At 33.1% G+C, this 27,381-nt stretch overlaps 2 protein-coding genes across 3 annotated transcripts in view; one reads left to right on the forward strand and one right to left on the reverse strand.

Moving 5' to 3' along the window:
• Window positions 1–6,204: 6,204 nt before the first annotated feature.
• POU1F1 (POU class 1 homeobox 1) lies at window positions 6,205–20,995 on the forward strand (the record flags this gene model as incomplete). 2 transcript variants are annotated; one of them, XM_082654179.1, is made up of 6 exons in its annotated part: window positions 6,205–6,346; window positions 9,165–9,314; window positions 16,456–16,680; window positions 18,728–18,892; window positions 19,628–19,688; window positions 20,785–20,995. In XM_082654179.1, the coding sequence occupies 6 exons, from the start codon at window positions 6,205–6,207 to the stop codon at window positions 20,993–20,995; spliced, it is 954 nt and encodes a 317-aa protein (XP_082510305.1). The 2 variants fall into 2 exon arrangements, with proteins under 2 accessions (XP_082510305.1, XP_082510306.1); XM_082654180.1 differs by having other exon boundaries at window positions 9,243–9,314.
• Window positions 20,996–25,592: 4,597 nt separating this feature from the next.
• The window catches only part of CHMP2B (charged multivesicular body protein 2B), a 29,842-nt gene continuing 28,053 nt past the window's right edge, over window positions 25,593–27,381 (reverse strand). Inside the window, exon 6 of the mRNA XM_082655034.1 lies at window positions 25,593–27,300. Within this exon, the coding sequence (XP_082511160.1) occupies window positions 27,190–27,300 (111 nt within the window). The 3' untranslated portion in view covers window positions 25,593–27,189. The remainder of the gene's footprint in view (window positions 27,301–27,381) is intronic.

The raw sequence follows: 27,381 nt of genomic DNA on the forward strand, positions 1-27,381 counted from the left end.
CACCTTTTCCTTATACAATAAAAGGCAATATTATGTAGCTTGTTTAGGCTTTAAATGGATGGCTTGGATTCCTATACCATCTCCGTTACTTACCGTATGACTTTTGGTAAGTCTTTAACCTCTCTATTCCTCAGTTTCCCAGTCTGTAAAACAGTGCCTAGGTTGCTGGATTAATGTGAGGATCAAAGAAAATAATTACCATAAAGCACATAGGCTTAATAAGCATAAATGTTTATTTTAAAATTCACATATTAATAATTCTTAACATTTATAGAGAACTTATTAGTATTATCTCCATTTTATAGAAAAAGTAAACTGAGACACTGTAAGGTGAAGTTACTTTCCTGTCACTTCATAGCTATTAAGGTGTCAAACTTGAGCTCAAGCCCAAAGATTTTGGCTCCAAAATCTATCTACATGCTGAACTATTACTTTATTTCTCAACTCATGCAAAAATGTAGAAAAATTAAGAAAAAAGATGTGAAAAAGAAAAAAAGATTTCACTTCTATTATCTGGAGACAAATAGATTTGAGTATTATTTCCTAATAATGTAACAGCAGTTTTTCTGGGTTTATATATTTTTGTCAAAATGTGATTATTCTGTCAAAACTCAGTTTATTTTTTAAAAAATAATTGTTTACTTAATTGAACAGAAGCTACAGTGAATGAACCAAACTAACAAATGTGCCTCACCAAGACGTCTGCTATATTTTCTATTATTACCTTAACTTGAAGTGGATTTTTCTTCTTATTTATCTGATAGTTTTCAAATTATGCTATAATTTTCATTAGTATCTAAGAAATTATAAATGAACTCTATTGCAGCATTATTTACAACAGGCAAGATATGGAAGCAACTTAAGTGTCCATCAATAGATGAATGAATAAGATACGGTGTATGTATACAGTGGAATATTACTCGGCCATAAAAAAGAATGAAATTGTGCCATTTGTGACAACATGGATGGATCAAGAGTGTATTATTCTAAGTGAAATAAGTCAGGCAGAGAGAGACAAATACTGTATGATTTCATTGAGATGTGAAATCTAAAAAACAAAACAAATGAACAAACATAACTATACAGAAACAGAGTCATAATACAGAGGAAAAACAGGTGGTTGCCAGAGGGGAGGTGAGTGGAGGGAGAGAAATAGGTGAGGGAGATTAAGAAGTACAAAGTTTCAGTTACAAAATAAATGTCACAGTTGTGAAATATATAGTATAGGGAATATAGTCAATAATTATGTAGTATCTTTGTATGGTGACAGATGACAACTAGACTTATCAATGTGATCATTTTGAAATGTATAGAAATATCAAATCACTATGTTCTATACCAGAAATTAACATAGTGTTGTAGGTCAGTTATACTTCAAAAACAAATAAAACTCATAGAAAAAGAGATCAAATTTGTGGCTACTACAGGTGGGGGTTAGGGGAAAGAGAAATTGGTTGAAGGTAGTCAAAAGGTACAAACTTCCAGTTATAAGAAAAGTAAATACTAGGGATGAAATGTACAACATGATAAAGATAATTCACTCTGCTGTATGTTATATATGAAGTTGTTAAGAGTGTAAGTCCGAAGAGTTCTCATCATAAGGAAAAACATTTTTTTTTTAATATTGCATCTATATGGGATGATGGATGTTAAGTAAACTTGTTGTGGTAATCACTTCATTATGTATATAAGTCAAATCATTATGTTGTACACCTTAAACTTATACAGTGCTGTATATCAATTATATCTCAGTAGAAAAAAGTTTTAAATAAATCAACTCTAGAAACATAATGCATACATCAGCTTAAAATGTTAAGAGGAATTTTTTAAGGCTCCAAAATAAAAAACAACAAAAACGAAAACAAAACTTCTAGACAAAAGAGAATTTTAAAACTTAAAATCACTAAGAAATGCACAAAGGAAAAGATCAACATATTTAGTTCATGGACAAAACATTATATATGTCAATATCCAATATAAATTTAAAAGACAAACAAGAAATTTTAAAAAATTTAATCATGAAATGATGTAAACAATGATAATTAAATTAATGTTTTAATATATTTAAAAAACACGTACAAATTGATAATAAAAATAAATATTAAGTAAAAAGGTAAAACATAACATCTTTTATTAATGAAACAAATACATATAGCTAATATAAATATGAAAATATAACATATTAACAATAAAAATGCAAATTAAATTAATAAAATGCTATTGTCTTAAGTGACTAATAGAGTTAAGTGTTTAAAATTTAGTTTATTAATACCATTGAGAAAGCAACAAAAATGTTTAAGTTTTACTCTACTGAGGCTATTATGAAATTGCAGAACAGCATCAGTCACATTTTAAGGGTGTCTTCCCAGGTAGCAATCCATCCTTCATTGTCTACAAATGCCTGAACGCTTCCAATGCAACCCAATCCATTCACAAATGTGGACACAGGGAACCACGTTGTGCTTCTGGAACACAACAAAAGCCATGGCCAATCAGAATGTTTCTCTCATAAATGTAGACTGAGAAATGGCAAAATAGTCTCTTTGGTTAAGAGCTTAAGGTGTGATCTGGAGATCTGTGAAGTGGCCATAGATGGACTCAACGTAGGTTGTGTTGTAGAGAGTTAAAAAGTGAGAGACACAGAGTAAAGGAGATAGGAGAGTCAGAGAGATGTGGCAGATGGCTTTCATTTCCTATTCAGTCCCTCCCTATGGCCTGACCTCTGTGAGTTCCAAGAATCCTCTGTATCACCTAATAATAAACAATTATTTTTTGCTCAACTTGTTCCTGGTATTTGAAACCAAATCATAATAGAACAAATTGTTTGAAAAAGAAACTTGGAAGACAAGCCACAAACTGGGAAAAAATATTTGCAAAAGACATATCTGATAATGGATTGTTATCCAAAATATACAAAGAACCCTTAAAATTCAACAATAAGAACAAACAGCAACCCAATTTAAAAATGGACAAACGATCTGAGCACTTTACTGAAGAAGATATACAGATGGCAAATAAATATGAAAAGATGCTCAACATCATATGCCATCAGGGAATAGTAAATTAAGAAAACAATAAAATACTACTGCATACCTACTAGAATGATCACAATCCAAAATACTGACAACACTAAATGCTGAGGAGGATGTAGAGCAACATGAACTCTCATTCACTGCTGGTGAGAATACAAAATGGTACAGCCACTTTGGAAGACAGTTTGTCAGTTTCTTACAAAACTAAACATATTCTTACTATACAATCCAGCAATCTTGCTCTTTGGTATTTATCCTAAGAAGCTGAAAATTTATGTCCACACAAAATCTTGCACACAGGTGTATACCCCAGCCTTATTCAAAATTGCCAAAACTTAGAAGTAACAAAATGTCCTTCAGTAGGTGAATGGATGAACTGTGGTACATCCAAACAATGCAATATTATTCAGAGCTAAAAAGAAAGGAGCTACCAAACCCTAAAAAGATCTGGGGGAAACTTACATGCATATTACCAAGTGAAAGAAGCCAATGTGAAAAAGCTATATACTGTATGATTCCAACCACATGGCATTCTGGAAAAGGCAAAACTATGGAGACAGTCAAAAGATCAATGGTGCCAGGGGTTAGGAGGAAGGGGAGAATGAATAGGCAGAGTAAGGAGGATTTTTAGAGCAGTGAAACTATCCTGTTTGATGCTACAATAGTTGATACAGGTCATTAAATATTTGTTCAAACTAGTTGAATACACAGGAGTAAACTCTAATGTAAACCGTGGACTTTGGATGATAATGATGTACCATTGCAGTTTCATTAATTGTAACAAATGTATCGCTCTGGTGCAGATGTGAGGTGGACCGTGCATGTGTGGGAGCAGAGTACATATAGGAACTCTTAGTACTTTCTGCTCCGTTTTGCTGTGAACCTAAAACTGCTGTAAAAAAAAAAAAAAAAAAAAAAGTCCTTCGAAAAGCAATTAAAGAATGTTTTCAAGAACTTTAAAAATATCATAAGACAAACTCATAATCCCACTTCTAAGAACCCATCATAAGGAGGGATATTCAAAAAATCATATAGATAAATTGTAAAAATGCATCGTGTAAAAAAACCATTTTGGACAAAGAGTTAATTGCACTGTTATTTATAAAAGTGAAAAGCAAAAAGCAATACAAACACCCAACAATAAATGGCTAAATTGTAATAGAGCTATATAGTTCAATACTATGCAAAAGCAAAACTGTGTACAAAAACGCATTTAAAAATCTGATAAATTAATAATTTACAGTGCTAAGTAAAGATTATAATGGGAACATCTACTTCCTGGCTTTACACAGTTTTAACTGTAACAGTCTGGTTTCCACTTCATAGCATAAATAGTTAAAAATTTTTAAACCATTATTAAGGAAATTATGTCTAAAATTGCAATTCTAGAATTTTAGATGGCAAATACTGGTGAAGTTCTTTGTTGCTCTTCCAGGCAAGTTTTACAGTGCTCCTCTTTATCATTTGGTTCATATACTTTACCGACATATTCCAATGACTCAAACTATAGCAAAATTATTAGGGGCAATTTTCAAGTACTATTCTCTCTAAATATCATTTAGTTTATTTTTACAATTATTGATGCCCTATAAACTTTTAATTTTCTTAGCAAATCTCTTTATAAAAAAATTCTCTTTATAAACACATCAAAAAAATACTTTTTTGTATAGGTGAAGTCTGAAAATTACAAGAATTCTGCAAAAGTAAAATAAATATGTTTGATTATCTGTAACCTTCTTCTCTCATTAGAGAAGACAAATGGAGCTTCAAAGAGAATTCAGAATGGAAAATATGTCATTTTTACAATAAATATTTTCAGGCAATATCTCATGATTTGGGCAACCTTATAACATCTTTTTCCTACAAAATATTTACTGGTTAATGACAAGCATTCAAATTTCAAGTTTTTGAAAGTGTATTCTCATCAATATCAACATTAAATTTAGCACAAAGCAACCAATTCCAAGGTAAATATTCCATAATATAAAATTTCAAAAATATCTAATGGAGCATAAGTCCTTGCTTTTGTCAGTAATATCTCTGCCTGTCAGGTTACTTCTGGTTCCTATATTATCCCTAGTATACATAATAAAGGCAGTATTGCATTCATTCATTTATATGTAGAAATCATGATCATTGTGAAATCATTATACTGATAATTATCTTTGAATCAATTGTTTATAGTATATTATTTTTTTCATAGTCTTATAATGTCAATATATTTTGTGTGGAAAGTTTGCACCCAGTGCAGGTTCTGGAGTGGAATGGCAAAGATCAGAGGCTCTGGCACAATCAAGGTTAGTGAGAATGGTACAGAGCTCACAAAGATGTGACATTTGCTGACATAACTGTAGAAAGTGACTAGAATAGTGTTGACATCTAGTAAGAGCTCACTAAGTGTATGTTCTTGTTGAATAAATTGAAACCAAGGGAAAGATACTATCACTAATGTTCATCTTCTCTACAAATTACTAGAATTTTATTTAATATTTTATCATTTTCTATTTGTGATATAGTAAAAATTCAATTGTTTTTCAGAATTATATTGAGTGTGAATCACTAGTTGGCAATATATTCATTCTCACATTTAGTCTTTTATGCTTCTTTCAATTTAAACTTTAAAATTCTGCTTCTTAAAATTATGTAGCGTGTACTTCTCTTGTTTTGTTATTTTTCAGATTTAATGAGGTTATGAAAAAAAGAAAAATATCTCATATGTATAAATTTATCATTTTGTTAGTAGCAAAAACACACCTAGTGTTTTTCAATTCATTGTAGTGTTATTTCTTTGAGGGCACTTTTTTTTTTTTTAAGCTCTTGATTCCTTTCTAAAAGGTCTGAATTACTGAAGTTGTTAAATAAAGTTTCATATTTCTCCTTGGCCTTCAGTTTGTACCCAAGAACCAGCTTCCCCACTTGGGCATGGATTATGTTTGGGTAAGAAGGAAGACTGTCCAGATTGATGAAGCAATACCCCTGGGAAAAGACGATTAACATGTATAAAGGGATTTCCCTGCAGTATAAATACCAGCACGCGTCCTCCTGGTGCTCAGAGCCTCCCTGATGTATATATGCAGGTAGTGAGATTTGAAACGGCCCTTTGAGATGGTGATATAATAAAACTCTGACTTGAGGAGCAGACTTCTCCTCATTTTTCTACTCTTTTGTGGGAATGAGTTGCCAACCTTTTACTTCGGCTGATACCTTTATACCTCTGAATTCTGAGTCTTCTGCAACTCTGCCTCTGATAATGCATCACAGCGCTGCCGAGTGCCTACCAGTCTCCAACCACGCCACCAACGTGATGTCCACAGGTACTGACTCCAATAACCGTCTACGTGTGGCTGGGCCTAACATGTCAGGGTGGACGCTTTGAATCTTGTTAGTTTAGAATCTCATTGCTTCTTTTATTTTCATTGGTGTTAAGTTAAATATTCAGGATATTGAAGAGGTCAAAATGCCTAAGAAAATTTTCAAGAAATATTAGTAAGTGTAGTAATTTCTATTATTGTTGGTTTTATTATGAAAAGAGATCTGTTTTCTATATAAGTAAACAGTGAGTCTGAGATTTATTTGGTTTTTAGATTACATTTACTACCATGTCTAAAAACAGTCATACACCTCACAGTAAACACAACTGAATGATTCCAAATACCAACAACAATGGGTTTCAAAGAATAAAATAATTAAGTGTTTAAATACTTAATTACTTTAATTACTTAAATACTTTAATTACTTAAATACTTTAATTTAAAGTATTACTTTAAATACTTTAATTTTTAGCATAATTAAAAACTCAGAAATCAAATCTAGAGGCAATATAATATTTAGAGCCCATGGACTGAGTTGAATTTTCTCAAAATTGAGTTCTGAAGAGACTTCAAAGTTTTTATATTTTCTTATATAACTTTCTTAAATGAAAATTAAACTTGAGAATTCAAATATATTGTCTCAAACACAACCAAGCAAATAAGTATATTTTTTTAATGTGTCCATTTTTTATGCAGTAACAAAGTGTTTTGAAGTTGATTTATAAACAGTCTTGAGTTGAGTAAATGTCTTCTGTTTAACAGCACTTTCCACTTGTTTTAAAAGCAATCTAAATATGAACTAAATTTTATACATTTAAAAATCAAAATTTGAGTTGATACATTTATATGCTGATTTAAAGTATTTTAGCCTTATCTTTTGTTATAATTAAGCAGCTTTCAAACTTATACGTAAGTTTAGCATTAATCTTCAGCTGAATTTTAAAGTATCTAGAGATCATATATTTAGACTCTGGGAAAATTATTAATGTAGTGATTTTTTTATATACTAAACATTCTCAGAATTTAATTTAAAATGTACTAATGAAAATATCCTCAAACATATTTTTTGGAAAATGTAATAAAGTATTTTTATCAAAGAGGTGTGGTATAAATAAATTTAAACAACCATCACATAGCTAATTGTATATTTTACATAATAGGCATTTATATAGGTTGGTGATGAGAAGGAAAATGCATTGTTTGCTTAATCTACTGTGTGTGGATAGTATTTGGCTAGAATAAAAGTAAAATTTGGAATTGAGGTTAAAATTAAGCAAGTTTAGGTCAAAACCCTATTTATTTATTTAAAAATAAGTAAATAATGTATAAATAAATAATTTATAACTAAGTTATAAATATTTATAACTAATTTATACATAATTATAAATAATTATGTATAAATAAATAATTTAAAAATAAATAAACAGTGTATTTAGTAAGTTAGCCTACCCTTTTACACTACTTCCCCACATCAGAAAGACAAAAGGTATTTAAACCTTGGAAGTAAAAACATTCATAATCAATAAAAGTGACCTAATGTGTTTTAAATAACAATAACATTGATTTTTATAATTTTTCCATCAAATTGTAATCATATACATCTAATTTTCTAAGTAAGGAATTAAAAATAGTGATTATAATGAGAAGAGCACTTAGATATTGAATGCGTTTCATGTTTATTTGTTTAATTTTGGAATGCATAGTAATCATTATAAAGTAAAATGATTTCAGTTCTCTCTCTGTGTCAGTTGTAAAATGAAAATTTATGCAGATATTTTAAAATATTAAAAATTGAGTTATAGTTAGAGAAAATATGTTTTACGTTCTGAAGAAATTTTGTCTTTAATCGGTAGACCATATATTTTCAAAGGATTCTAAATCTATTCTTTATAATATCTCATATTATTCAAGAAGATAAAACTTTATTTATGAAAATCCACCACTACATTCAGGATATCATGAAAAAAAAGCGAAAATAAAATACATAAGAAAACGTTGGCTAGTGATTTTATTGTCAGTAGTCCATTGTTATTCATCTTTAAAGCTTGATAAAAGTTTAGTAATTCAAATTTATACTTTCAACATATACATTAATTCAATGAAACCTATAACTATTTATAAATGAGGTTAAGTTTATATGCTAGGTTCAACCTTTATAAACCTCAAGTTACTCAACAATCAACGAACTTATTTTTTGACCAGCTTCATCATTAGACTTGTTGAATTAATTGTGTGCATGAAGAAAACCTACAACCTCAAGGTTTCAACACCAGCCTAAATACATCGTACATTGTCACAGGCTTTTCATAAGCCTCTGAACTTAGTGGGGTTTTTTATTATTATATCCAGTAAAAGGCTAGTGGCTCTGCCATTTCCTCTTTGATAGAAAAAATTTGTTAGGTGAATAAGCAGAAGTAAAGACTGATCAGGAGTTGATTTCTGTATTCATTGTTCCAGAAAAAGACCAGTATTATACTATGTTATACAAGAATTTTAAGAAAGTATCCTCTCGTCAGTTCTTTGCAATGTCTATATTGAGTGGAACCTGCGAGAATTCGGCTACTTCCGATTAGCCAAGTTTCAAACTGGTCAGTCACCCCAACACAGAGCACAGGATATAATTAATGAAGGCTCTAGTCCACTTTGATGATTCATGATCTCATTATTTGAGACAAATTTCAACCTCTAGTTTTAACCTACTCATCAGAGAACCGCCCCCAAATGAGAATAAATTATTGGCATATAACTTTAAGAATAGCTTAAACGTGTACTTTTGAAATGAAATGAATGTGTCTTGAATCCTCGTACATTTTCTTACCAGTCCCGTCTATTTTGTCTTTGATCCAAACTCCTAAATGTTTGTGCACATATTTCTTGGTGACAACATTGGGAAACACAGCAACAGGACTTCATTATTCTGTTCCTTCCTGTCATTATGGAAACCAGTCATCGACCTATGGAGTGATGGCAGGTAAGAAAAATTGTCCTTACATATAAGATTGAGTTTGGGGACACTTGGATGGATTTCCTGGGTCTGAGGGAATCTTGACCAGAGTATATTATGAATTTCAGATCTCTTAACCTTGGAAATGCTGGTAAAACCACCGCTTATTGAAATGTTCTCTGATCTGTGATGTCTTCAGAGACCATAATAGTTATACCTGATTGCCCCTATTCTACCCAGCTCTGAGCTGCTATGCTTCTTAACTCTTGTGTTTGCTTTGTGTGATTTTTATGTTAATTCTCTACTGCCAAACTGCTCATTGTCACTTGTTTATGCCATTAGTGGGCTTGCCTACAGTAATAATAAGGTAGCTGCTAGCCTTATGTGTCTATTTAAATTTAGATGTAAATTAACTAAAATAAGGTCAAATTTAAAATTCAGTTCCTCAGTTGCACTAGTATTTCATATTTCAAGTGCTCAGTAATCTTACGAGGCTACCAAAGCAGATAGACCAACTTCTAGAGCATTCTCCTCACCACAATATTTCTTCTGGCCATTTGGTCCATAAAGATAAATAAGACATTGAAGGCTAAGAGTGATTTGCAGCTGCTTTAGCAATAGTTGAGTCTTTGGCAGCCCTGTCTGAGATGCTTCTGAGTCTTAGATGAGATTGAAATAGTTGAAGTTACGTATCTTTTTTCCCTTTGAATGAGTAAAACATCACTAGGTCAAGATAAACTACTTGTTTATTGACACTTGCATGAAGATATTGATAGCACATTTCTTAAGGAAAAGAAAATATGACCTAAGAGATCCACTCATTACAAAATTCATGACTTAATTTTAGGATATGGCCATAGAAACAATTTTGCTGGGCACAGAAGTTTTTTGGGGGTATCCCTTAATCTTTTATATTTATTTCTGCAGCAGGGAGAGAAATACTGTGGGTAACAATAAACTACCAAGGATCTATGGGAGAATGTGAGTGTGTGTGTTTGTGTGTGTGTGCACGCTTGTGTGATATTGAGAAACTCTGGATAGAGAAATCACATATTAGGGAAATCTTTTCTTGTGTTTTGTTATCCAGAGTAGGTAATAAAACATCAAATATGGATTTATGCTTATACATTTGAAATAAAATTGAACAAAGAATTTAGTTCACCAACCTTTCATTTCTCAGAATTTCTCAGTTTAAGACTCAATAAAACATTAAAACTTTAAAATAAAATATTTCAGAACAAATTAGCTTCTTTTACCTTCTATTAGGCAGCATTCTGAATAAACTAGTATCCTCACCTTTATATAAAATGAAAATTGATGTTCTTAATGGTTACCTGTAAATCCTAATGTCTCTCTTTAATAAGTAAGAAATAAAGAAAGCCATATTTTTTCTTCCTCTTTGAAAACAGATCATTTATGATTCATATACGTAGTAGTTAATCAGTATTCATGATTAATGAGAACAGCCCTTGATGATGAACTATTTTCATTATAAAATAGAATAATATGCATTTAGCCACTAGAGGTGCACGCAGAATTCTTTCTGTGGCCTCCACCACATTTTGCTTATGGAGACTGGAAATAACAAGCTCATGGCCACGTGCTGCCCTTTCTTGGAGGAAAAAGGCCTTGCTCTTCCTTCACAGTAAGTTCCAGGAACGCCGGTACAACTATAGGCTCCCTCTATACCCAGCAAGTGGCAGGGATGGATTGAGGTTGGCACAAAGATAAAACCAGCCACAGACCAAATACTTTTAGACGGACTTTGCTACCACCTCCCTCTCACCAGATCTAGGCCAATGTCTGTGGAGTTCACAGCAGGCCTGAGAAATCTAACACCCTTCCAATTTCCAGGATTGGAGACAACAGGCCCAGGTTCACACTGAGAGTTCACAGGCAGCTCAGATTGTGCTGGTACAAGTTTCCCTGGCAGGCTCAGCAAACTCTCTTCCTCATTAAAAGTTAAAAAGGAGAGGCCCCTGGAAAAGCCCTTTAAAATGATTCAAAGCCTGGGTTGGTGATAATCACGAGAAAACTTGCCCTAAGATTTGGAGGTATTGTTGTAGTCTTAAAACAAAGTTAAATATATTTTGTCACTGAAAGAAATATTCACCATAGCAAGCATAGAGATTATATTTGAATATTTTTTGAGAGGGATATCATTAAAATATGGTGTGCTTTATAATTTGTTACAGTGTCACTATTTTGACATATATTTGGTAATTAGCCTTTGCATCATGGCCGATTAGATCTCAGAGAATCTGAACCTTTCTGCCGTCATCCCTAGAGAAGCTACACAAATTGAGTTGTAAAACACAAGAATTCAGAAGTATTCAGGAATTCAGAAAAGGTATAAAAAACACAAGAGAAACCTGGCAATGTCATTTGAATTTTCTGAGAAGTCTCAAGGCGTTCATCAAATCAGCTGCTTCCACACAATCCACAGAAGCGTTTAATCATCAACAACAAAGACAGATGCATTGTCACATACTCCATATAAAAGCGAAGCTGCAGAAAGAACCATATTTCAAACGGTGTGAAATTGCTTTATTTGAATACGGTTATTTTGTCACTATACTCTGATGCTTACATTCAGTTTGAGCATTTCATTAAATTAATAACCCATCGGAAGACAAAAGCTATAGCTAATATTTTGTTAAGGTTGGTAGGGAGGACTCTAATCATCAGATGAATTCACTGTGCTTCATAGACCAGGTGTGGGCATACCAAAGAGAATGACTGATTGGATGAAATGAATTAGCCACACCAGGAACTAATTACAAACCTTGTTCAAGTCAGCATCTCCAAGTGTCAGTCTCTTCATATCCAAGTTGCAGTGGGTACCACAGGTCTATCAGAGTTGAGCTGTGGCAACTTTGTACCAACTCAACCTGGCTTTCTCCTTGATCTTCTCTTCAGATACATTCTCAGTTACATTTCTTCTTCTGTCTCTTTTCTCCTGAGAACTTAGATAATTCAACAGCCTACAGTATAGATAATATGAAACAGGGAATTATAAATGGTATTCAAAAATCTCTTCTGGAAAAACACAAAATAAAGCAAAATAACAACAAAAACCCTTCAAAACTCTGATTCCTGGGTATCTTACATTGTGTCTCTTCTCCAGTTTCTAAAGCTGGGTCCAAGTTAGAAAACAAGCTTAATGAGCTGCATACTTTGTCCACCGTCCTGTGGAAACTGGGCAAATCAGCTACATGGTAATGATTGCTAAATCCAGCAAGGTTATGACATAATGGCCACCCAAGATGTGCTGTAAGAGTCCTTGCTTAAAAATGAATTTTATCAGGAAAGCAAAATAGCTGATATTGGAGAATTAATCAAGAAGATGGATGTTCTTTTCTTATGAGAAGTGGATAATAAGAGAAAAGACTAGTATGGCTGCAAGTGCCCTTTACACCTGGGCTAAGGCAAAGGGTAACAGAAATCTGTTTGACAGTGACATAGAGAAATAGTCTACGTTGGAGCCCATCGCTTCATTCTTAAGCTGTCTTTTTTTTTTTTTTTCTGTTTCATTTTTTTCTTTTATTTAGTCTTACTTTTCCCTAACTTATTCTGGTTGTGTTGACAATAAGGGAAGGAGTAATTCTGACCATCTTTTGCCTCTGGATCATGAAAGGGCTTTCAGTAGCACTGACTCTATGTATTTTCCCTAAATTTTGTATCCTCTGTCTCAACTGCACAACTCGGTGATTGTAAAGCAGCCACAGGCAATATTTAAACAAACAGGCATGGCTATGCTCCAAATCAACCTAATTTATAAAACCAGGAAAAGGACCCTGTTGTACATGAATAGGATGTACAAATGCACAAAAGAGAAAAAAAATCACAATTCAAATTTATGATTTGTTTCACGTTGTCATGCATGAGGACAAAAAAAAAAAAAAACAGAAATGGAGATATTCAAATGCACTTTGCTGTTCCAGTCTACAGCAAGGTGGGTGCATTTTACTGTGTCCCTCTGCTTCCCCTGTTTGTTCTTTTAAAGCTTCATAACCTCAGAGATGTTGTCAGTTAGCATCTGGCTGAGCCACGTGATGCAGAAGAGCCCCCTGCCCTGTATCACAGAACCTTGAGTCAGGTCCCCGCAAGGCAAGACCATGGCCTCCCCATCACCTGCTTTAAAAGACTCACCTCTGTTCCTCTCCCTCCTCCGCCACCCAGATGTACATGCAGAGCAGTTCAGAAAGGCTGTGGTGGATTAATCTGCAGTGTGAAAATACATCTTGGGCTGTAGGGAATGTACAAACACTTCCAAGCTATTTAGGTGTGCACTTGTTCTAGGCTTATAGACAATTTTGCTTTAGCAATGTTTTGGAAATTGTTCATGAAACTTCTGCGGCACACGACTCAATGTATCTTATTCTCCTCCTCCCCAATCTGACTTTTCAATAATCCAGGCTTTAGAAAAAAATTTTAAATATCTTGTCATGTATACCATACCAATCACTCCCCATTTTCTGCCAAATATAGGATCATATGATAGAAACCACAGGTTGTTTGGCTGTGCTTGTGACTGTCATGAATTTCTGTTTAAGGTTAGCTCCAGGAAAACCGTGTCCTTGTAGATAATTGTGGATACTTTCAATTAACGGAAAATAAAAACATGTCACACATTGTGGTTTCCTTTTTCCTCTGGATGCCAGACTTTTGAACATGGTATTTTCTGTGTACTTCTTATGGACTCATGTTCAAATTTATTTGTTAAATGTGCATTTCTCCAGAGTATTTATAATGTATAAACTAGCTTTAAAATTTTCCAGAAATAGAGATGGCACACTTCCAATATTTTATTAAATAAATATAATACTTTTGTGTGAAAGCGTTTGTTTAATGTAACCAAATATGTTTAAGATGCAGAAATCCTTAAAGTCATTTGATTTCCCTGAGTACAGACTACCTGAAAAATGGACTGATTATTTTGATGTGGTTTACTGCAATGTTCATTGGAATTCACTTCTAGTTTCAACTGTGTAGTGAATTCATCATAGCACCCAAGGAGAGTTATTTAACTTGTTTTCATTCAAATTTTAAATTGTGGGTAAAAAATACATATCTTTTCTACTTCATTTGTTTATATAAGGATAAGAAGATGACAAATGTAAAATGAACACAGCATGGAGATTTGTAGCAGTGCAACTATTATCAGCAAGAAAAATTGAAAAGAGTGATCAAGATTGCTAACAAATTCAGACCTTTCTGCATCTCATGTAAACGATATGCAACAAATTACTTATGTGAAATAAAAATAATTTGACACAGATTACATGAGTTATCCAAAGTGCCTTAAAATACATTAAATATGCAAAATAAAACAGCAGCCTGATTTGTCTCTGTTTTTACTGTTTCTCAGAGTATTTCATCATTAAGTGTATTAAGTGGCATTGCTCTTTCTGAATGACGAAAGAAGTGAAGATTTTTTCATATGTGTAAGATTCAACTCTGAAAGCAAAGCAAAAGAAAAGTCTTGAGATAAATATTAAGTAAATGTGAAAATAAAAGTGATCAGTTTTCTTTTTTATATATTAGTCCTTTCTTTTAGTTCAACTAGCAGAAATCTAAAACTAATAGAAAGCTAAAAATGAACCCTAAAGGTAATAAACATTAACAAATTGAGTTATGTAATAAATTAAAAATTGATATTAAAAAAAGAATAAAACTGGATAATTTTGATTTTTAGAAGTAACATTAATTGCTCTAGACAGGAATAGTTTCTTTTGTATATTTTTTACATCTGTGAAATGGCTAAATTTATTTTATGCTATTTTGTTTAATTTCTCAGTTGCATGTGTATTTTGCTTCAGAAAAGTAATATAGTCTACTGGGGTACACTATATAATTACATATTCTCATGTAAATAATATAAGCCAACAATTTGCTGACTTACACTATTCTTTGCTCATTACGTGTTGATATATTAATGTAAGCTTTATATATCCTGGCAAAATACACTATTACTCATGTCTGACTTGTGAATGTATTTATAGAGAAATTATAGGTAGCATAAACTCGATGTATTTTTTCAGTAAGTTTCTAAGAATGATTACTGCAGGTATTCTGTAGTCATTTATTTTTAGTTTAAATACTTATTTGTACTCATAAGAAAGATTATTAATTATTGCATATTTTATTTACATCAAAATGTCTTGGTTATACAGGTGTCATTTAATATAAATTAAAGTTAAATCTCTATGAATAAAAATGTAAAATACTGATGAAGAAAATAAAATGTGTGGGAGTTTGGCTTATACCATCCTCTCACCCACGCTCCACAACTGAGGCAGACTCTTCTTTCCAAATGAAGAATGAAATCTAGAAGCAATTTAAAAATTAAATCGTTTAGTTTTTTGGGATTTATTTAACTCACTAAATGGATTCAATGCTTCATCATTTATGGGTGATTACCTATCATATCTAGAACTGCACCTTTCCTTGCCACATATTTTTGCTTCCTAAATAATTGTCAAGAAGTGATTCCATTATATTTTGTACTTTTCAAGAACTCTTGTTGCTGACTTTTTAATAGAACTTTAAAAATTACTTTTTGTTAATGTCTGTCGCTTGTTAATGTCGAATCTATTTAAACATATTAATGCATTTTGTGTTCTCATAATTTTATTTTTACCTGCCTTTACTAAATTAAGCATTTACTGAAAAAACAGTGGGGTTTCTTAATAATGTAAAATCAATTTTTCAATCCTACGAAAACTTCCCAGCATAGCCTTTAACCACGTGCCTGATTATAACAAACATCACAGATTATTTGTTCAATGAATTAAGAAAACAGAGATGAATATGTACATTCTGGTTAAAGTTGAACCTCAGATTCCCAGGAATAGATGTCTTTTAAGAGAAAAAAATGATGGAAAACTCACACTTCTGTGAAATTTGCTTATTTCTATTTTAATTATTTGCAAGTCCCTGCTTCTTCCCTTTGGCTTTGCAGTATCTTTGTTTTTGCTGCTCCCAGGAAGGTGGAAAATAAATCATCGCATTTATACTAAGTTACTCTTCTATTTCAGAAGACTGAATGTCAGGTAACCTTTCAGAATTGAGACTGGCTGTCACAATAATCTTATGGGCCAAACTCTTGCATGTATAGAAATGGGGGATAATTACAAACGGTCCTTTCCTTTTCTTGCTGTTACAGGGAGCTTAGCCCCTTGTCTTTATAAGTTTCCCGACCACACCTTGAGTCATGGCTTTCCTCCCATGCACCAGCCTCTCCTGGCAGAGGACCTCACAGCCGCTGATTTCAAGCAGGAGCTCAGGCGGAAAAGCAAGTTGGCTGAAGAGCCAATAGACATGGATTCTCCAGAAATCCGAGAACTTGAAAAGTTTGCCAATGAATTTAAAGTGAGAAGAATTAAGCTAGGTATGTGCTTGTTATGAGCAGTGGGGCACACAACCTGCTCTGCAAATTCTTACTCGGTTACTGTTCAGTCTCTTACACTCTGCTCAAAAGTCCAAGACAGTTCTCATTCTACATATCTACTGTGGATGTAAGTTACTCGAATGATGACACACCTACAAAAACCTTCATTTCCCTGTAAATTCTTAGTAGCCAAAATACATAGATTTCTAAATTAATGGTACTCTTTTTCAGAGATAAGTTTTGAAGTGCCTTTTTTACCTATATTTTATTTGAAGAGATACCTTTGTATGATTCAAAGGCTAAAAAGGTATAAGTGAAATATATCCCTTCTGCTTGTTTTTCCTGTTTATCAGTGTTGTGTGGCCTTCCAGAGGTATTTTATGCATATACATACAAGCAGATACATATATTTCTTCATACAGATTTTTTTTCATTTAACTATTTGTTTTGGAGAGCTTTCAATATTAGTTTTTTAGAGAGCTTTCTGTAATGCATCTGCCAATTTCCATTTTATGAATATACTACCAGTCTCCTGCTGATGGAATTTGTATGGCCTTTAATCTTATGCTACTGAAAGCAATACCACAATAATTAACTTCATAAATGTCATTTTGCACCTATATAAATACATGTGAAGGCAAAGTGTTAAAAGCAAAATTGCCTGATCAAAGAGTATGTGTGTTTGGAATCTCGATAGATGTCAAATTGGTCTCTGTGGAAGTTGTACCAAATTTTACTACCACCATAGGTGTCTCTTTTGCCACCCTGCAGAATATGAGCTCCATGAAAGCAGGAGTTTTTTGTACTTTGTTTATTTCTTTCTTTTTTGTTTTCTCCTTAGGGGCATATCCTCAGCACTTAGAACAGTGACTGGCACATAGAATAAAAAAATAGTTGTTGAAGGAAAAAGATGCTTAAATCTTTTGGATCTTTGCAAATCAGATAGGTCAAAGTGGTGCCTCATGGTAGTTCCATTTTAAATTTCTCTTATTATGAGTGAAGAGTGAAAGATGTTCTTTCATGTGTTTGACAGTCATGTGTAATTCCTTTTCTGTGAACTGTCTGTTCTCAGCCTTTGCTCACTTTCTATTGAAAAGTGTTTTTAATGTAAATAACCATAATAATTAACCTTGATTTTAATGCATGAAATGTATTTTTTAATGGATTGAAATGATGGTGCAAACTTTTGCATTTGTGAAATGAGCCACTGGTAATTTTTAATGATATTTATTGATGGGCATCATATGTAATCATTTTGTGCATACAGGTATATAGCCTTAGGCCCTGAATTAATATGTAGTAACTATTTGTCATAAACACGCAGTAGGCATCTTTATAACATTCATTTTCAATTTGCTATTTATATTGCTGTGAATGTTTCAAATTCTATATTGATGGCTTATATCAACTTGTATTCTAAAAATGTTTGAGACAATCTATGAGAACTTTTTGCCTGGAGATAGAAGCATTACTGAATGATATCATAAATATGCTTGGAGGTATACATAAAATATTGTGTGATCAAAGTCTCATAATAAACATGTTTTTAGGGAAAGTAAACACAATTCTTAGTTTTAGGGAAAGTAAACACAATTCTTAGTATTATCTTCAACATGTTGAATCTTTCACTCTTAAAGTTGAGATAAAAATATTTATGATATACCACCATGTATTTTATGCATTATATTTAATATACTAGAGATTTTGAGTATATATCATCAGATGTTTAATAAAAATGATTAAGAGAGAATTTTTAAATGTCTTCTAAAGTGTTTATGACACATCTAACCAATCTGGCTAAATATTATGAGTGGCAGATGTTCCTACCTGAATTCTTTTGACTTCTAAAAAAGTAATTTATTAACTAGAAGGAATTTTTTTTTGAAATACTGAACAGTTCTACACTGAACCTTACTGTTATTCTAAGTTGCCAACAAATATATGGTTAAAAGTGGTAATTGACAAAGATACACAAAATTGTACAATAATGGACCAAAATGAATGCTTCTTGAAAAACAAGTTAATGGCCTTTGTTGTTTTTTCACAGGATACACCCAAACAAATGTTGGGGAAGCCCTGGCAGCTGTGCATGGCTCTGAATTCAGTCAAACGACTATCTGCCGATTTGAAAACCTGCAGCTCAGCTTCAAAAATGCATGCAAACTAAAAGCAATATTATCCAAATGGCTGGAGGAAGCCGAGCAAGTAGGAGGTACTAAAGTTGTTTCTGGAGACTCAGTGATGTTCTAACCTGAACACAATGCCTTCCCTTGGTTGGATTAATGCTAAAGTGAGAGGCTTGAAGTTTGGTTTGGGTTTGCTTTTTCTCTTTGACGTGAAAAATAAATATCTTGTTTCATCACACTAAAAAAAGCAAGGCCAGAGCGAGTGTAGAAATAAGCTTACTGGGAATGTAAATTGTGAGAGAATAAACGGTATAAGGAGAACTTCTAGACAATATGGCATAGGTGTGAAGTGGTAAAATGATTCTTTTTAACACATCCAGATTGTTTTGCCTCTGGGCTATATACGGTAGTAATTATACATGAATCATTTTCATAACCTAATATAAGTGTAGCCAGAGCATTTGCACACACAAGCAATTGCTAGATGAGCAATTTATTGTGATAAAATTATCTACTTATATTAATGTCAAGGCTGGATAAAGAGCAAGGTTTGAGAGCATTCAGAGCAAGTGTTCCAACCAAAAGTAGGGATATGATTTAAAAGACAATTGTTTTTGCTAAGTTAATATTTATTTCTGTTGTTAACATTTTAATCTAGGGCTTGTAATCTAAAATGATGTAGACCACAAAACTTTAAAACAAAAATGTGTGGTAATTTTATTTTGCATTGTTTTATAAAGAAAATTTTGAATCCAAATCTGATAGTTAAAATAAAAAGACTTACTTTGTTTTTGTAATTATTCATCTTTTCTCCATCACAGCTTTATACAATGAGAAAGTGGGTGCAAATGAAAGAAAAAGGAAACGGAGAACAACTATCAGGTATACTTTTGAGATATTAAGAGTTACTGGAGAAGAAAAAGATATTTTACAAATGGAATGAGCATTTAAGCATAATATAGATTCAATATAACATAAAAATGAATAGAGTCAATTGAGAAAATAAGATAGGTGAAAAAGCATAACATTTAATAAATTACTGGTGAGATATAGCTGGAAATTTAAAATCTGATGGAAAAGTATGTATTGTTTGATTCAAGAACAGTTTTACTCTGCAAGTTTTGGATAAAACAGAAACTGGACAATCACTTCTAAATAGAGTGACCGTTTCTATTGTCCTTTTTATTTTATTTTTTGCGGTACGCGGGCCTCTCACTGCTGTGGCCTCTCCCGTTCCGGAGCACAGGCTCTGGACGCGCAGGCTCAGCGGCCATGGCTCACGGGCCCAGCCGCTCCACGGCATGTGGGATCTTCCCGGACCGGGGCACGAACCCGTGTCCCCTGCATCGGCAGGCAGACTCTCAACCACTGCACCACCAGGGAAGCCCTCTATTGTCCTTTTAGACATAATTCTTGCTCTGGCAGTATGGTATCTATGTTATTACAAATAACAAAACAAAACTAGTCATCAGTATTTTAGCTGCTTAAAGTTCAAGGTAACTCCTTTCATTTCAAGCTAGATTGTTCATTGATCTTTTTGTAATTTCCATGAGGCTCACAGAGGAATTGATAAAATACAGTTTTTGTTTTAGTGGGTTAGTTGTACACAAAACATTTCATTTATTGTAAATAAATGATTTCTGGGGGACATTTAGAAATGCCTACAGAATTATTTCCTTCTCAGTAAGTCAGTGCCCTCTTGTGGCACAAAGTGGGATAAACACAATGTCTGGGTTCCCCTACTTATTTCTTCCTGTGACTCTGGTATAGGTAGCCTACGTAAGACTAGCAAGCATCCAGATGTTCAACAAACTGCACATTTATCTTTGTTGAAGAGCTTTGAAGGTGTTTTCGGAGTCTTTAAATTTCCTTTTTATGTTAATATTTAGGAAATCCAACCTAACAATTTTGATCTGCCAAAAACATCCCTAAAAATATCCTATCTCCCTTTCTCTCCTGTCAACTCCCCACCTCCCAGTATTGCTGCTAAAGACGCTCTGGAGAGACATTTTGGAGAACAGAATAAACCTTCCTCTCAAGAGATCTTGCGGATGGCTGAAGAACTGAACCTGGAGAAAGAAGTAGTGAGGGTTTGGTTTTGCAACCGAAGGCAGAGAGAAAAACGGGTGAAAACAAGTCTGAATCAGAGTTTATTTACTATTTCTAAGGAGCATCTTGAATGCAGATAAGATTTCCTATTGTGTAATAGCCAGTTTTTCTATTTTTCATTCCTTTCTCTTCTCCAGCCAAAATACAAATTCCTTTTTTGGTTAGCTTCAAAAAAATCCTATCAGTAACTTTTGCAGAAGCTTTTCTTTTCTACTTTAAAAATAAATACAATTTAAATTATATTGATGAATTATTCTCAGAAGCCACGTTGTACTTTTTAAGCCAGAGACTAATAGGAATAAAACAGTGATTCTCTCTCTCAATATATCTCTCCCTCTCTCTTTATACACACACACACACACACACACACACACACGGGAGTGGTCTTTTAAAGTTTCCTTTTCCAAAGGCTGTGTATTTGCTTTTTAATATTTTAGTCAGTAATGTCACATAAAGAGTATCACCAGAGAAGATCCAATTAGAAAATTCCTTAACTGATGTCCTGCTTACCATCAGCTCTAATAGTTTGTTTGAACTAAATTTTTTTTTAATTTATTTTATTATTTATTTATTTTTGGCTGCATTGGGTCTTTGTTGCTGTGTGTGGGCTTTCTCCAGTTACGGTGAGTGGGGGCTATTCTTGTTGTGATGCACGGGCTTCTCGTTGCAGTGGTTTCACTTGTTGCAGAGCACGGGCTCTAGGTGCACAGGCTTCAGTAGTTGTGGCACGTGGGCTCAGTAGTTGTGGCTCGCGGACTGTAGAGCGCCGGCTCAGTAGTTGTGGCGCACGGGTTTAGTTGCTCCGCGGCATGTGGGATCTTCCCGGACCAGGGCTCGAACCCGTGTCCCCTGCGTTGGCAGGCGGATTCACCACTGCGCCACTAGGGAAGTCTTGAACTAAAAGTTTTGCACTTAAGAACCACAGGGGCCTTTGAATTTTATTATTGCATTTAGGAATAAATCTTAGAAGTGACACCATTGAAGTTAACATTTAGGGCATAGAGCCCAAAGAAGTTTCAAAAGAAATTTGTAGAAATATTGTTATGTTCTTTTTATTCTTCCCAGACATTAGCTTTTTTGATGTTTAGCTTTAGAAAACATGCTTTATTGATTCTTGAGCCCCACACTGCTATTTCTGTAAGCTGTAAAAGTGCAAGGAAGATGTCTGGCTTGTTTGCTGTTGTTTCTCCAGTGTCTGGGAAAGCCTGTGCTCACAAGGGGCATGCAGTCTTTGTTAAATGAACAAAGGAGTGTGCTCTTAACAATGGCTACAAACTTGAATGGAGTCTAATTTAATAACATAACTTATTTTTGAAATCTCACAACCTAGAAAATCATCTGGGGTCCTATCAGAAAAGATGATCATTTTTTATGTAATTGGTTAGAATATGATTTATTATTAATAAAAAAGTTTACTATATTGAGCTTTTCAATTCAGAGAGTTGTACCTTGAGGGACATATTTATTTAATTTATAAGAATGTGCACTGTACAGCACAGGGAATATAGCCACTATTTTATAATAATTTTAAATGGAGTATAATCTGTAAAAATATTGAATCGCTATGTTGTACACCTGAAGTTAACATAATATTGTAACTCAACTATACTTCAATTTAAAAATAGAATGCACTTCTTTAAAACTTGTAGGCAGAAGTAGACTGTAATGTGATAGCACTATCAAATAATGACTTTGTTTTGCATTTTGAATGTCAATCTGCTGGCAATGTTTATCTAACTTATTTTATGGAACAATTAGACTAAATTTTTTTATTTAGAATGCTTACTAAATAAACTATACTGTCCTGTCTCTTGCTTTTTATATTAATAAAGACCAAGCATTATACAGGTCATAATCTATGTAGATTATGTTTGTGCACATATAATCAGCATTAACTGGATGGCTAGAAACTTTGATATATCATGAACAACAAAAAAAATTAGTTTTCACGGGATTGACATATATACAGATATGTATAGATAACTAATGAGAAACTGCTGTATAGCACAGGGAACTCTACTTCATGTCGCTGTATGGTAGACACTAACACAACATTGTAAAACAACTATACCCCAATAATTAAAAAGAAATAGTTTTCAGTGGCCTGATCGTCCATGCTTAAGCACACATCTAGCACCCAGGAGGTGTTAAATAATATATATAACTGTATATTTAATATATTATATATATATATTTACTATATATATATAAAGGTTTTTCTTATTTGAGAGTAAATTCCAAATTATTCAGCTATGTGGATTTACAAGTACTTTCTCTTGATAATTCACCTGCTTAAAGCATACATTAGCTGGGGGAAGTGATTCTTTAGTTTGCAAAAGGCAGGGCAAAATGTACATACATATATACACACCTAAAAATACATATATGCATGCCTTTGAAACTTTCAAATAGAAGCAAATGTAATGCAATATAAATCTAGAATAGTTTTTGCACTTAAAACCCAGACATTTTGCACTTAAAATATGAAACTGCTGGGAATGTTTTATCTGACATTATATAGCAAAAAGCATGTATACATGCTTAGTCATCATTACAGATGTATGTTTAGATCATATTATCAGACATTCATTTTGAAGGTCATTCTTTGCAACTTTAGATACAATTAGCATTGGGAACCAATTTTTCTCCCTAAAAATATTTTGAATCAATAATATTGAAATAGCAATTCCTTAGTTATTTAGCTATTCATTGGTTGTAAATGCACTGGTATTTGCTATTAACTCATTTGTATAAATGAGTTTTGAGACTATATTTTCTAACTATATTGATAGAATTTTAACAGATACTGGCCTTTTTAAAAAATAGAAAATGGTTAATGTTATTTAGAATCCTAAACTGCAATTAAACAAATGACAAATGTGATTTGCTGTGCAGTATCTACATGTTCATACGTTTGGGAATAAACGTCAAAAGCTGACTTTAGCCACACAGGCTTTCCAGCTCATGTTTTTGTGAGCTCTTCTGTGGTAAATCTTCAGGAATTCAGTAGAGTTCCACTAAAATGGGAAGATCTGTCACTTAGCTATTGGTATACTCCATTTTACCCTGTAGAGGTGGTTGAGAAACTCATTCATGTAATTTACCTTTCCATATCTAATGGTGGAAGTATTTGTTAAAGGAAACATTTTCAGTGTTTGGGGACAGAGGGTGTGTGTGTGTGTGTGTGTGTGTGTGTGTGTGTGTGTGCACGTGTGTGTGCGTGTACTGCGTTTTCAGGCTCTTAGAGGGATGGCTTGTGGGGGAGGAAGAAGTGTGTGTGCTGTTCCAATTGCAGGGTACCTCAAATCAGACTTCAGGATCCTCAGGCTTCAATCCAATTGACTCTTGAAGGAACTAAGTTACAGGAATGGTCTTAAATACCTTTATGGGACTCAGCTTCTACAGAAAGGAAATTGGAAAAGATCTATTTTTTTGTAGCTGCAAAACCCTATTCATGTAGAGTAATGGCATCAAAGGAGAAAGTCATCACAAGTCTCTTTTCAGATCTGCACATACACTATTTTAACATGGGAGTGTCTGAAATAGGAGTACATGTTTAAATTGGGCCCACTGGGATCACGCTACTGGGCTAGTAAGGAATGGACATGTGGCCAAGGGGCAAGGGCAGGCTTCTCCTAAAGGCATTCATTACAAAGAATAAAATACACATCACTGTGCAGGTCAAATAACATAAAGCTCACAGGCTACTAGATTCCCCACTCTGGTCTACAAGGTCACTTATCTTTTAAAAAATTTTTTTTAATTTATTTTATTGAAGTATAGTTGATTTTCAATATTGTGTTAATTTCCTGAGCCCATTTCCACTATCCCTGCCATGACCAGGTGCTCCTCTCAGAGCACAGAGTACAGTCTGTGCAACACAGTCATGTGACAGATGGTCATTTTATGTTTTCTAAGTTGCATATTGACATTTTTGTACCACATTCTACTTCTCGGAGACTCAGCAATCTCCTCCATCCATGACTTTTACATCCAGTAATAGAATAGGACATTGGGCTGCATCCCTTTCAGGAACAGAGAAATTGCTATACTCCTCTGCTCTTTCTACTGGCAAACTTTTGTTTGACTACAGCTGTTAAAGAAATCCTTTTGCCAAAAGTAGGAAATCAGGGAAATCAAGTTTAAAAAAAAAAAAATCAGTATTTTCATTAAACTCAGTGTGTAAGAACCCTTGTTTCCTAATCTTAAGGGTCTAAAAGGAAATTTTATTTTTAGCAAAGGATAGTGTAACATTACAAATTTATAGTGACTGTTTGTGAAAACTGCCACTAGAGCATTTTATAAATGTAGCCAAATCAGAATGACTCTACTTTTTCCTTTGGATCCCAAAGTCTTCTGTGGCATCCATTTTTGACTGAAATTTAAAAAATAAGCTCTAAGACCTATCTGTTTAAAAATGGTTATCCCCTGGAAGTTCTAAGAAAGAAACTGTCAAATAAATGTCATGTAAAACCACCAATTCTTACTTACTCTATTCACAGACATCAGTCTTGTATCAGCTGCTAATTCTTAAAAAGATAATTATTGCTAAAATGTAAGTAGCAGAGTTATCTAATTTTTCCTTCCAAGAAAGTAATAAAAATCAGTCTTTTGAAAAATTACCAGATATGCATAAAACGTTTAACTTTAGCAGAAACCAAAAATAGAGTTAAAGGAAAAAAAAGCATAACAGCAATAAACCTTTATTGGGATTTTTTTTTTAACAAAATAATTTTAAAAACAAAACCCCCCACATGTAAACAAGAAAGTAAACAAGAAAGTTAGTTAGCATTATTATGTACATCCAAGAATCAAAACAAGTTCTGGGTTAACATTCCATAATCCAGTAAAATGTTTTGACCCATCAATGTTCAGGGTAACTGCATTTAATATTATCAATAACGGAATCTTATCTTTGAACATTATAAAATGGTTTATGGATTATAAACTGGAAAGTTTAGGTTTTTGTTTTTCCCACCAATCCATATGCCACATGTCTACTAGTCCTAAAATGTATTGATGTTGTCCATATTAGTCCAAAATATCCATTATCCGAAATTAACCAGGTTACACCTATCTGATCTCCTCCAGAAGAGTTTTTATGGTGGGATGTGCTAGAACCCATATATGACAACATCATTTTTCAAAGCTAACCTAATTCTAAATTCTAACTAATCTGCCACTTCTTCACTTATTCTCACTTTCTATCCATACATTAAATACCATAGCAACTTTACCTTAAAAAATGCAGCTAATACATTAATACACATTCAGGCAGTAATTTCTGACAAAGTTATAGTTTATTTACCAAGAAAAAATGCTAATTTTTAAAATTTAGGTTGAGTACTGTCATAGTAGTGTTATTCAACTGAGAATGATGGCTTCAATTTAGAGGGTTCAGTGTACACATTAATACAGTTCAAAACTAAGGAGATTAAATTATAACTCATATGGAGAAAATCTAAGTTCTTGGAAGAAAGATCAAAATATATTGTTTTATTACTAAAAAATGTTATTAATTCAGTGTCTCTTTTTGCTAATTATATTTAATTCACTTTTATAAGCTTTACAAAAAAGAGCCTGGATAATTTTTGTAAAAGGCTTCAGTTTGAGTTTAAAATGTAATTCTTTTCTGTCAGTTAAAATGATTTAAAGATGTGCACAATATGTTTGTGCTATTTAAGGCAGGTGCCAAGCACATTTTGAAAGGTAAGAAACTTACCAACTAGAATGTTCTCCCAAAGGAAAAAAAAAGAAAAGAAAAGCTCATAACAGTTTTTGTTTAAGACAGATGTTTAAATAGCACTCTTCTTTTAGGTAATTTAAAAATAATTTGGCAGGTAAACCACCTATGGTCATAACACATATCGCTTACAAAGGACAAGTTAACAGATACAGAATTAATGATATACTTTTAATATTTTTACAGGTCTCTTTAAGCTGGTGCCTAGTGGCTTTAACAAGATTTGTATTCAGTGAAAAAGATTTAGAACATAAACTACGCTAAGTAATGAATATAATTTCTCTATGCCATGCAGAAGTCAACATTTACACATCATCACTCCTAAACAGTTTTAATTAAAATCCAAACTGTTCCCATTTTTGCATCATTGTCATTCTTTGGCAAAAGATTCAAAACAGCCATGGGTTAGGAAACAACTGTTTACTCATGGTCTTCATTTTTGCAAAATAAATGTGTTTTGTAAAAGGAATCTGCACTGTGCCTGGTTTATACTAAATAATTATAATAGGCAAAATATAATGGCTTTTTTGATTAATCTACTCCTAAAGCTTTGAGTTGCCGTTCAATCTCTTCATCGGAGATTGTAGCCTTTGAAGTAGAGGCAGATGGTAAGCTTCGGGCTGCTGATGGAGCTTTGGCCATCTATATTAAAGAGAGAAAAAATGTGTATTGTCAAACTTTTGGGATAGGACATAAAGGATGTGCTGCAAACAGGTGTAATTT

The sequence above is a fragment of the Grampus griseus genome, assembly GCF_964374135.1.
Source record: "Grampus griseus genome assembly, chromosome: 5".
Taxonomy (NCBI): Eukaryota; Metazoa; Chordata; class Mammalia; order Artiodactyla; family Delphinidae; genus Grampus; species Grampus griseus.